At 50.5% G+C, this 12359-nt stretch overlaps 3 protein-coding genes across 3 annotated transcripts; all 3 read right to left on the bottom strand.

The window, feature by feature from the left end:
- Nucleotides 1-502: 502 nt before the first annotated feature.
- On the bottom strand, nt 503-1225 carry H6S33_008736 (uncharacterized protein; the record flags this gene model as incomplete). The annotated part of the gene is made up of 1 exon (XM_044840191.1): nt 503-1225. The coding sequence occupies one exon, from the start codon at nt 1223-1225 to the stop codon at nt 503-505; it is 723 nt and encodes a 240-aa protein (XP_044687592.1).
- Nucleotides 1226-3195: 1970 nt separating this feature from the next.
- On the bottom strand, nt 3196-4697 carry H6S33_008737 (uncharacterized protein; the record flags this gene model as incomplete). Its single annotated transcript, XM_044840192.1, has 3 exons — nt 3196-4250; nt 4320-4595; nt 4652-4697. 3 exons carry the CDS (start codon nt 4695-4697, stop codon nt 3196-3198), a joined length of 1377 nt encoding a protein of 458 aa, XP_044687593.1.
- Nucleotides 4698-9383: 4686 nt separating this feature from the next.
- Nucleotides 9384-10928, bottom strand: H6S33_008738 (uncharacterized protein; the record flags this gene model as incomplete). The annotated part of the gene is made up of 2 exons (XM_044840193.1): nt 9384-10712; nt 10806-10928. 2 exons carry the CDS (start codon nt 10926-10928, stop codon nt 9384-9386), a joined length of 1452 nt encoding a protein of 483 aa, XP_044687594.1.
- Nucleotides 10929-12359: the final 1431 nt, after the last annotated feature.

Raw genomic sequence — 12359 nt, forward strand, 5'->3', positions numbered from 1 at the left:
TCTGCCGGAACCCGGAGAAATATCCTTATACATAGGCCGAATAAGTATCTCCCCTGAGACTTCGAGCTGGATATCCCATTCACGATCTAGAAATCATCTTTAGTATCTCAAGAGGACGATCCACTATCTTTTTAGAAGGAGAAAGCTGAATATATGCGTTGCCACTGGTGGTTACGTAGGATACAAGTTACATCACCGGATATCACTCGATGAGAAACATTCACGATAAAATGTGTTAATAACATATAAATACATGTATCTAATCACGTATTAATTAAGCCCTGAGAATTCTTAGTAGCACGACCTCACAAAATTTCTCAAGACTTAATTAACGCGCGAGTATAGTATGCTAAGTAACAGTTTCGTGTTAGGAAAACTCCTGAGATTGTGTCCATACATCAAAAACAACACATCTAGAACACCAATTGCAAACTGTTGAGCATAATTAGTAGCCCGCATATCTCAGCCAGCTACATCAATAAATATATACCCAACCGTCTAGCTAAATCATCGACCCATCCCTCTTCCTCGCATTCCACAAGTCAATCTCCAAACGCCTAACCCTCTCCTTCAACACCGCATTCTCGCCTCTCAGCTCCCTCTCCCTTATGCAAACCCACTCCTCCTCCTCCCTCATCTCCATCGACCTCTTTCTCAGTAGCCCCTGCGTCTCCTCATATACCTCCTTCTTCTTCCGGAGGAGCTCCGTATGCGTCTCCTCCAGCATCTTAACACAACTCTCCGCAGCCCGCCGTCTCCGTTTCTCGGCCTCAAGCGAGTCGATAAGCTGCACGACGAAGATAGCCCCCGCCTCCTCTGCAGGGAGGCGCGCAATCGCCGTGACTTCGCGGAAGCTGAGGTTCGTGCTCCACCGCGCGAGTAGGGGCTCAAGCGCAGCCTTGATACGTTCATTGCTACTGAGATTGTTGATATCAATGATGTCCCTGGGGTTTTTAGGGGCATTGTTATTCTTAGTATCCTTGCAGTGGGGCTCCTTGTTATTGGCCCTGGTAGGGGGAACTATTCGGATAGTCTGTGACGCCGGAATCGGGGGCATAGGTTTCTGCAGACGCGGCGGCGGCGGCGGCGGCGGGATTTGGATGCTTAATTGCGGGCGCATCTTTCGGTGTGAGACGGTGCTGGAGGGCATATCTCGAGCTGACTGTATAGACATTGCTGCTCGAGGTTTTGGTTTTGGTTTTCTAAACGCGCAGAAGACGGACATATAAACTAGCGGTCCCAGGCCTGTTATACTATGGATGGATTTATGTTCTATATCGATACCATCATCCGATTCTGAAATCACGTCTAGATTGCGTTAGAGCCATCGTGATCTTATATTCGATGGGTGGATGTGCCCCCCCTCGGCATATTTTGACACCTTCATAGAAAAGGTAAGTCGTTCAGGTATTGTATCTACGATGTTGCAGCTGACTATGGCGACGGATAATTAGCTGTCCCATAGTATTGTTCTCTTGTAGAATTAGTAGTTGCCGAAGCTTGACGTCGGTATCGTATGAATTTTCTAAACTCAAAAATTGTACGGCCGCTACTGTTCATTCCAACTTTACTGCATTCTCTAATGACAAACCTGTACTTTGAATGAGTTAACGACAATACATGTAGCCAACCTTCACTGTTGTGTTATGGTCAGCTTAGTTAAAAGAAGGGTTCAACGTAAAGGTGTGATGGATGCAGCGTAAGATAGGATTAGTTGAGGTAGAGACAATCCTTCTTCACAAGAGTACCAGCACAACTATTCGGAGAAACACTGTTTCTAACTCAACTCTCTCCAGTAGCAGCAACCTACTCATGTGCAAGCATCCTTACCCAACTTATACCTACACCTACATCTCAAACCCAATCTCCCCTACCTCTAAAAACCGGCGCCATAGCACATACCCAAACCGCCATTAATCATTCCGTCTGGGAATGACCCGTCTGGGAGTGTTCTATCTTGAAGTGTTCTATCGAGGAGTGTTCCATCTGGGAGCATTTCTAACCGTGAACGACCCGCCGGCCCAACGTTGATCGTTGAACGTCGAATGTCCGTCGAACATCAACCACCCATCACCTACGCAAAACCCAGTATCCACGGACAAAAGGCGCGGCGAGAAGAGAGCACAGCCCCAGACGGACCACCTTCTCAACACCGGTTCGGTAGATCCAGATGTCAGTCCTATCTTTGAAGCCAGTACCTCGCAGCAAGTATCGATGTTGATACGGGCTACGAACAGCTATCATGAAGATAGAGCTAGCAACCAAAGACCTCGCCCTCAAGTCCTGGTATGGCCAGCTGGAGTGGACGTGGTAGAGTCGAGATGGACCAGCCGTCGAGGACCCAGGACTCTTTCGTCTCGTCTCATTGCGCGAGGAGTTCCAAGGACACCATCTCCAGCTCGCTATCACTCAAAACCCAAATCCTGATTCTCCTATCTTTTTCGAACCCCCACCTCCAAACGCACCCCGACCAGCAACAGCTCCGCGGCGTCCATTTCCAGTTTCCAGTCTCCAGTTCCAAGCTCTATCTCTATCTTCCCAGTTTCCAAACCCCCACCACCGCGTATCAGCACCCACCCACCCCACCACACACCCCTGTCACTGATTGGCGCACGCGACCATCTTGGCACCCCACTACTTCCACCGCCTCCACCACCTCCTCCACCGCCACCCCCAAGCAAGACCAAGACCAACCAGCCAACCAACCTCCGGGTTATCCCCGGAGGGGGCGCACTAATTAGTAGCTCACTAATCACCAAGCACACTTCACTTTGCGAATTTCACTTTCACTTTCACACGCGAGAATGAACGAATAATTATGTGATGTTTAAACCAATCCATTTCATTGTTTTCTGAATACCGAATTCATCAACCAGTCCAAGGACCTTAAACAAAATCCACAACACCGAACCAATCCCCAGTTCCCCCGAAGCCTGCCTAGCCTGCTCGACATGACAAAAGAAACAAGATTTGTAGATGTAGTGTAAGCCCGCTCAATCCAAAAGTCGGGTAAAAAAAAAATAATAATAAAAAAAGAAAAAATAAGTTGCACTGTACATTTCCCAGCTCCAGAATCCCATAACCAATAAACAGTGACCCTAGTAAGTTAAAAAGTAGAAAGAAAAAAAAGATAGAAAAAAAAGACGTAAACTCCATTAATTTTTGATTTTTTTTACTCGCGCCAAACTAAAGCATTTACCACCAGTCACCCTGGGCCTTCATGGCAGTGACAACCTTGACGTATCCGGCAATGTTGGCACCAGCAACGAGCGAAGGAAGCTCGCCCTCGGCAATGTCGTAGTACTCCTTAGCAGTGTTAAGGCAGTTCCAGAAGCACCTCTCCATGATTCCAGCAAGCTCCTTGTCAACCTGCTCAGAGGTCCATGAGACACGCTGGGAGTTCTGGGCCATCTCGAGACCAGAGACGGCGACACCACCACAGTTGGCAGCCTTGGCGGGTCCGTACCAGATACCCTCAGCCTTGCGGGTGCGGCGGTCCTCCTCGTAGACGTTGATGGCCTCCTGGGTAGAACCCATGTTGGATCCCTCAGCAATGAACTTGCATCCGGCGGCGATCAAGTCCTTGGCCTCCTGCTCGGAAACCTCGTTCTGGGTCGCTGAGGGGAGGGCAATGTCGACACGCTCAACGTTGGACCAGGGGCGGGCACCGGGGAGGTACTTGAAGCGGGACTTGAATGAGTCCTGGGTGGAGTGGAGCTCGGTGAGGTACTTGCGGTCGAGCTTGAGCTGGGCAATCTGCTCAATATCACTCTCGTTGAAGCCCTCCTCAGAGGTGGCAATCAAGGCACCCTTGGAGTCAGAGAGGGTGATGACCTTTCCGCCGAGCTCAAGGACCTTGAGGGCAGCGTACTGGGCAACGTTTCCAGATCCAGAGATGGCGACGCGCTTGCCGGCGAAGGTCTCCTTTCCGCCAGAGGCGTAGGACAACATGTGGGAGACGTAGTAGACGAGACCGTAACCAGTGGCCTCAGGGCGGATGAGGGATCCACCCCAGGTGGTTCCCTTACCGGTGATGACACCCTCCCACTGGTTCTTGTAGGCCTTGTAGGCACCAAACATGTAACCGACCTCACGACCACCGACACCGATGTCACCAGCTGGGACGTCAGTGAACTGGCCAATGTGGCGGGAGAGCTCGCGCATGAAAGAGTAGCAGAAGCGGCGGATCTCGTTGTCAGACTTGCCCTTGGGGTCGAAGTCAGATCCTCCCTTGCCACCACCCATGTTGACTATCAAAAAGAAACATGTCAGTAAAAATGGTCCCAAAAAAGTCATAAGAGTCAAATTGGACTACTCACGTCCAGTCAAGGCATTCTTGAAGGTCTGCTCGAATCCGAGGAACTTGAGGATGGAAAGGTTGACAGTGGGGTGGAAACGGAGACCGCCCTTGTATGGTCCGAGAGCGGAGTTGAACTGGACACGGTATCCACGGTTGACCTGGAGCTGGCCCTTGTCGTCCTCCCAGGTAACACGGAACTGAATCACGCGCTCGGGAACGGAGACGACGGGGAGAGCAGCCTTGAGCTCGGGGGAGACCGTGAAGAGCTTGGAGCCGGAGAGGGAAGACTCAAGCTCTGAAGAGGGTGAAAGTCAGTACAAAACTCGGGGTCAATGATCGATATGAACATACCGTGGTAAGCCTGCTGGAACTCGGGTTCGTAAGCAATGTTGGACATGTTGACTGATGGGTGGTATGAAGAAGAATTCAAGAGATTCTAGTAATTGTGGTTGATGTGGGAGAGGATGAGAGTTCTTCGACTTTTGTTGGAAGGGGTATCTAAGACTGGCTTATCCAAACAACTGTGGTGCTAGGAAATTTCAACTCCAGATGGCGGGGCGACAGGTCCCTCTTTAAAGCCTTCCCGATGTCAAGGTTTCGCACTCTGCAATCACTACAACTCTACCCTATCCCTATCCCTATCGCCCCCGAAGGACAAGCCATCCCATCCGCTGGCTAGCCACATCACGCTAATCGTGGGGAGGAGGGAGACGAGCAGCAGCAGAGAGAGAAAAAGGAACGCGGAAAAGATTTTCTCTGGCGTAATTCACTACAGTCAGCTATATTCCGAACCCCGCATCAAGGTTGATCGTGGTGCTACCCTCTTTCAGTTCCTTATCGATTGCTTAGCCCACTGAAATACATCATCAAGAAGTCGAGATACGGTGCTGTGGTGGGGCTTTTTTCCGCCCAGAGAGGTCTAGCGCCAGGCTGCAATAGCAACGGGACCTTGTCGGTAGATTGTACCCTCCCGAAGACCTGGATCGCGGCCAGATTTGTATGCGGGTAAAGCAAAAAGAATAAGAGATCCGTAAAACGAAATAGTAAAAAAAGTTTCACCTTGCATGGATTCCCCCCCCTCTGCATCGCTACATCAGGGTAGGACTTCCAAAAATCAGATATCGAACATGTCGCACCACCGCCAACCACACACACGACAGGACGTGGGATGGGGTGTCGTCTCGTTCCCACGCCCCGTACGGAGGAACTCGGCGTCAAGGTACATTACAGAAACGTAAAATAAACCCCAAACGGGGAAAGCACTCCATCCCAAAATCTTTCTCGCTACGGAGATTTGCGCGCGAACCAAAAAGTTTGGTGTTTTGATTCCGTAGGCGGCGAGCGAAGATAAGCTGACCACTCACAGAGCTCTGATAAGGGAGAGTTCAAGGGAAGAGGGAAGAAGTTGCACTGATGTAACGCTTACGACTAAAAAAAGAGAACTATCACCACTTTGGTTTTCCCCAGGTCGCTGGGATGATGGGGAGTCGGGAGAACAGGCAGGCAGCAAAAAAGCAATTCCCGGCAGCAGTAGCGACACCTCTCTACCAGCGGACGGCCACACCTGGACACAACAAAGCTTTGTCTGTCTGTCTGCTCTTCATGTAAGGCAGTGATTTACCCCTCCATCCCTCCCCCCCCCCCCCCCCCCCCAAAAAAAAAAAAAACCCACATGCAACCTCTGCTGCAAGATGGAGATGGGATGTTTACGATGGTGATCGGATTCTTCCCAATTGCCGGGGAAGGACAGCCGGCCAGAGCACAGAGGGACATGGTCTACATACCAAGCATACCTAGCATACCATATAACCACCACAGGCAGAGACGCAGGGAATTCACCCTAGACACACGTGCTTCATAACCTTTTCACCTCTCCGTAAACTGTAAAGCGTTAGTCAGGGCCTCTCCTCGACCAAAACCCTAACCTTCCCCCCTGCCCTCCGAGGAGAAAGTTAGACTCCGAGATTTCGCGAAAAGGAAACCTCCATCACAGCCTTTTTTTTGCCCCCGCGTATGTATCTCGAGAGACCTGAACGGACATGCTAGTACTAGACTCCATCACCACCTGTGGCGAAAAACTCAAACCTTGAGCTCCCTCCTTAGACTTGCAAGCACAGTTGAGGATGAGTATCAAGAATCTATTTTCATATCTACTCCAGATAAGACAAAAAAGACCGTGTCAACTTCTCCACGATCCACCACGCATCGTACTGCGGGGAACCGGGGGAGCAAGCGCACTCCTCCTCGCTCCCTTCTACTTTGCCGACGACGTCGTTGGGGCTGGGCTGGTTGCAGTCTGTGTTTCTCCGAACAGCCATGCCGTTGTGGACCCTGAACTATTACTCCAACTTTAGTTAGAGTTCCTCCTTCTCGCCTCCCTTCCCTCGCCACCCTTCTTCTTCACCTTACCTTAGACTTCACTGCCACAAAAACTCAAACTAAACTAACCACTGCCACTTTTTCCAACCTTCTCGAAAACCCTTCTCTTCCTCCTCCCCTATCTCACCCGCGGGTGCACCCGGGAGCTAGGGAAAACTCCCATCGTGTCTTCTCTTTTCCCTAGGGCCCTCTCTAGCCTCCTCTGCCTTCCTCCCGCTCGCTCGCTGCTCCGTACCTGCGAAATTCCCCCATCGAGAATGCACACCCTCAGGGTGCCTGTGTAGGCAGTTATGTAAAGCAACATCGTAAAAAGAGTTTGCAGTCAGGGCAAGGGTAAGGTTAGGGGAAATGATTTCATATTTCTACTCTACCCAACCACCATGTCTACATAAGCCTGTAGGTACCCAACCACCACTACCACCGGATATTCCGCGCTTCACCGCTGCGGCCCTGGGGATGTCTTGCGGGTATTCTCACAAGCGGCGGTGAAGGAACATGAACAGGCTGGATGGGGTGGCTGTTAGGTATGCGGTCGCGTCGTTGTAGACCTCCCATTCGCCCTCATGCCCGTGGGGAGGGGAGGGGAAGAAGGAGATCATGTCTCGGGGTTACAGTGCCGACTCTAGCTTTCTGTCTCTGAGATTCTGAATTCTGAAATTATGGAGATGCGCGATGATATCACATCCCTCGCCGGCCGGAGAATAAGCGACCACTCTACTCCAGTCGCGCGCTTGTGCGCGAGTGAGTGTGAGACATCTACTCTAACACAAGCAGCACTTTGATCTTTGATCTGGTGTTTGGCATTTTAAATCTCGTAACGTAACGCAGGCTGAATGTTCTCCCTCCTCGACGATCTTTAGTTGTGGAGTATGTAATTCAGCCGGTGAAGATATGCACAGTAGAGAGTACCCCCCCATCGCATCGAATCGTGAAATAAGAATTATTTGGGTACCTGGGCGAGTAGTACTACGGTTTGTCTGGAGACTTTGGTTGGCCGAGGGGTGATAAGCCCTAGCCCTACAGGCGAGCCCTTCCATTAATTGGCTTCGAAAACATCCTCCCTACAGAAAAGAACTCTTTATGTAGGTACTACCAAAAAGGCCTTCATACAGATCGAGCCTAAAATTTTTGTGAGGAACATCGCGATCAGAACTCAAATTCTCACTCTCGTAGAATAGAATATCAAGATCGTCACTAGCGAGAAAGGAAAGAAGAGAATAAAAAACAAAAAAAGAAAAACCGAGTGCGATCTCATGCAGCACCACCTCCTACCGCGCCAAGTCGGGATGCCGACGCAACCCACTCCAACCCGGCCCCTAATAGAACTCGAACGCAACCCAACCAAATCCGAACCGGACACAACGTCCAACCCAGACGGCTGGTGGCTGGTGGGAGGACAAAGACAATTCATTGTCGGCAGCAGAACAGTCGCACAGAGCAGCCCATCTCACCACAGCTAGCCTCACCAACAGCCACAGCACGAAGCTTCACCAAGCTTTCCTTTCCTGCATCAGGGCCGTCCGTGCGTTCGTTCACCACAAACAGCACTTACTATCACCAATACCTACCGCACAAACGAAACAAAAAAATCTCAAACCCCAATCACTCATTCCCCCATCCCCCAAAGCCCTCACCCCTTCACCCTATCTCTATCCCTCTAGGTACGTTATGTTACACTCCCTCCCCCAAAGGCCTATCTCAGCCCATCAAAAACCCGAAACACCCAGGGCCCCAGACCAGGGCCTACGCGGTCTCCGGTTGCGTCGGCACCAACCAGCATTACGCGTCCCGGACAGCACCTAAGGGGGAGTACGTAGGGTAGGGGCAGAGAGAAAACATACAAAAGGGCGTGCTGTACCGTAGCCAAGAGAAAAAGGATTTGTGTTCTGAGATGGATATTCGATCATTACCTACGAGCTACGATCTGGGCGAACAACGACAGCTCATTCTAATCATGGGCGCTCACTCACTGACTGACAGTGCTGACTGGCTAATCATAGAGGGGGAAAGGTTTTTTATTCAGCGTCAATTATTCAACGTCAAGACAAACACCCACTCACCCTACCATGTACTCTACCTACAGACAGCAGAGAGATCGTGTATTCAGAACCCAACCACCGACAGCTGCAGAGAAAGAAAAAACTTCCGCTCGACACAGAGCTACCCCACATTCAACAGCCGGTTAGAAAAACACAAACACAACTGGATGCGATTGGAATACCATTACTCTGCTAACCCCCCGCAAGATCTTGAAAGAATAAGATAGATTTTTTTTGTTAACAGACAGTACAGCAGAGTACCCCTCGATTGATGGGATGTGATGGAATGAATTGGATCGCACGATCGTTTGTTCCTCTACATTAACCAACCACACACGACGACGACTACACAACGCACAACACACACACTACAACAACGAAGCACTCATATCACAATGGGCCGGCGGGACACAGAAGGATACAATGCAATGATTTTTTCACATCCAACCAGATTATTTATAAAAAAAAAAGTAACAAGAAGAAACTTTATCTACCCACACAAAATACAGGGAAGGAAGACTTTGTAAAAAAAAAGCAAAAAAGAAGCGCTCCAGGAACAAAAGAAACCCCTCCTCCTTCAATCCCAACCAGCCAACCAAACAAGACTTATACAGAAAGGAAAAAAAAAATTCACAATCGCGCCGCTCCAATTAAAGCTCAGTCATTTACAAGAAAGCAGCGAACCCAACCATGACAGCAGCCACTGACCAGCCAACGACACCGCGGCTGACAGATGAGGCGCTGTTGGAAAGGCCGGTCTCAGAAGAGCCAGAGCTGGAGGAGGTAGAGGAGGACTTGACACCACCGGTTCCGACACCACCACCAGTGTTGGTTCCGTGACCACCCTCGGCGATCGCAGACTGGGTGACGGAGCTGGTAGCCTCAATGGTCTTATCGGTGATGGCTTTGCCCTTAGAGTCGTTGATGTCGAGCTTGACATCAAGGGTCAGGCTGTCGAGAGAGACGAACTTGCCCTTGACGAAGGTCTTCTTGTCGACACCGTCATCAATGTACTCCTGGCCAAGGGTGAAAGGAAGGGTAAGGTTTCCGTTGATGTTCTTGAACGAGGACTCGGCCGGGCAGTCGACGGGGCGGTCAACAATGTTCACGTTGCTGGGGACGGAGACGTCCTTGGGGACCTTGTCGAAGGCGGTGACAAGAGTGTCGTATTCACCCATGATGTTGGCAGTGTCACCGTCAATCTCAACGATACCATACTTGTTGGGCTCCTCGGAGAACTCGTAGACGAGACCACCAGAGAAGACACCAGTCATGTCCTCGGAGTAGAGGGCGCCAACTTCCTGCCAGACACGGGGACGGACCTCGTTGCAACCATACTCGGTGAAGAAAACGGGGAGAGAGTAGTCGGAGTAGTCCTCGACGAGCTTGTCGTATCCGGAGCCCTTAAAGGTGTTGTCACCGCACCACTGGTAAGAGTTGACACCGAAGAAATCAATGTAACCAGTGTCACCGCACTCAAGGTAGTGGGCGAGCGAGGTACGGAACTTCAAGTCATCAGCGTTGGAGTATCCAACGGGGATAATACGGTGGACGTGGTTGGTGATGTACGCCTTCATGTCACGGACGACGGCCTTGACATAGTTTGGTGAGGCCTCAGCAGAGCCAGAGTCGAAGATAACCTCGTTACCGGCCAAGAAGGCGAGCATGTTGTCGTATCCAGAGAAGACCTCAATGACACCGAACACGTGCTCAAGGTACATGGGGGTGTAGGTAGTCCATGGCTCCTGGTTGTTCAAGTGCTGGTGCTCCAAGGGGGAGTTGACATCGAGCACCAAGTAGATTCCGGCCGCGGCCAAAAGGGTCATGCATTCATCGTGGTCGGCGGTGGGGTCGACCGAGTAAACACGGATTGTGTTGATTCCGAGCTTCTGGAAAAGGAAGATGTCACGAGTACAGGACTCGACGTTAGAGAGGGGGTCTCCCCCCTTCTCAACATCAGCGGAACCACCAGGCTGGTAATCTACTCCCTTAAGCTGTAATCATCAAAAATAACCATTAGCAATCTGGAAATAGCAAATAGTAGTAATAATACCAATAATAGTATTGATGAAAATTGTAGAACTTACAAAGAAAGGCTTTCCGGTCTTGGAGTTAACAAAGTGCCTATCCTGGATCTCAATGATATCGATAGCAGCAGCCAGTCCGCTAAGGACGGTCATAGCACCAAGGGCAGCTGTAGAGAAACGCATATTGAATGATGATGATGATTTGTTTGAATAAGGAGCTTTGAAAAAAATGCTCTGGGTTGGTTTGCCGAAGGGCTGTGGGGGGTGTCTGTTAAACGAGGTTTGGTATCTAGCGGATGGACGAGGACAGTATGTCGCCTCAATTAAGTTTCGAAAATTAAAGAGGAAAAAGAAAGGTAAAAAGACCTAGGTATAGCGAGTGTCGTGAATGGGAGGAGAAATCAAGAGAGAAGAAGAAAGAAGAGAGAAGAGTAGAAATACAAGAAACCGTCGATGGGTGGGTGGGATGGGATGGGGGTTGGCACACTTCAAAAAGGGGAGAGTGCCCAGAGTTTATTATTTGCCCAGATTCCGCCCAGAGATTCTTTTTTATTTTGACCTGTTTCGCGATATGTATGCCAAACGGGGGATGGGCGGAGGTGATCGGTTCACCCGTTCGCTCTCACCCCAAAATTGCACTTTCCCGCGCGCACCAGCAGCATGTTTGCTGTAAGGGGAGGATGGACTGTGGTTGGCTGCATCCTCACACTCACGCGGGCGCTGCATGTGCAATATCAAAGCGTTCAGGTACCGAAATCTACAGGCTCCTTCTTCTTCCCCAGCGCCTGCAAACCAAGCGGTACTGCACCTCTAATTCTAATTCTAATAAACCTCCCTCTCTTCCTGATCGTTTCTAAATTTCCCTACGCCATCAATTCTACGAGGAAATAAACTCCATCTAGAAAACACCAGTAGATCTACAAGATGTAGCTTGCTCATTTCGAAGCGAGAACGCTCCCCAAGTAAACCCAGAAGGGACTCTGCTCTGCTCTGCTTTACATACCACCCCCTGGGGAATGATAGTTTAAAGCGGCTAATTAACGAGCGACAACGACCTGCTTGCTCTCCCCAGCTTCCTTATGGGCCATAATTATATTCCGCCTTGGCGTCGTGTATACGAAACGAAGGCCAAGAAACCACATATGTACCCAGATGTCGTGGGTCTCTCTAACCAAGAGCTAGCATGCACTTCACCTCCATCTCCACACGTGCAGCCCTCAAAATGCCACACCCGCCGCTCAAATCTCCAAAGCTGCTTGTACCTATCATTTCCACCTCGAGCTTCCAGCATGCCATAAACAACCTCTCCAGGTACCAGCAATTAGCTGAGAATAAGGTACCTCTCCGTAACTACCTCCAACAGCTCGCTTCGGCTCCTCCCGAATACCCCCCCAAACGTTCACGGCGCTAGCTACTCTAACTGCTCTGCTTTAGATACCTGCACCGCCCCCCCAGGCAAGCTGAGGCCAGTGCGATGGGTAAGCATAATCCGACATCTGATCGCCACAAACACCCCCGACCCCGGCTGGCCCCATAACCATACTCGGAACCCTAACCCATCAATGCCGGACGGAGTCCGATCCGGGGCGGGGGGTGGGGGGAGGGGGGAGGGGG

This window comes from Morchella sextelata, assembly GCF_020137385.1.
Source record: "Morchella sextelata strain SCLS chromosome Unknown scls_28, whole genome shotgun sequence".
Taxonomy (NCBI): Eukaryota; Fungi; Ascomycota; class Pezizomycetes; order Pezizales; family Morchellaceae; genus Morchella; species Morchella sextelata.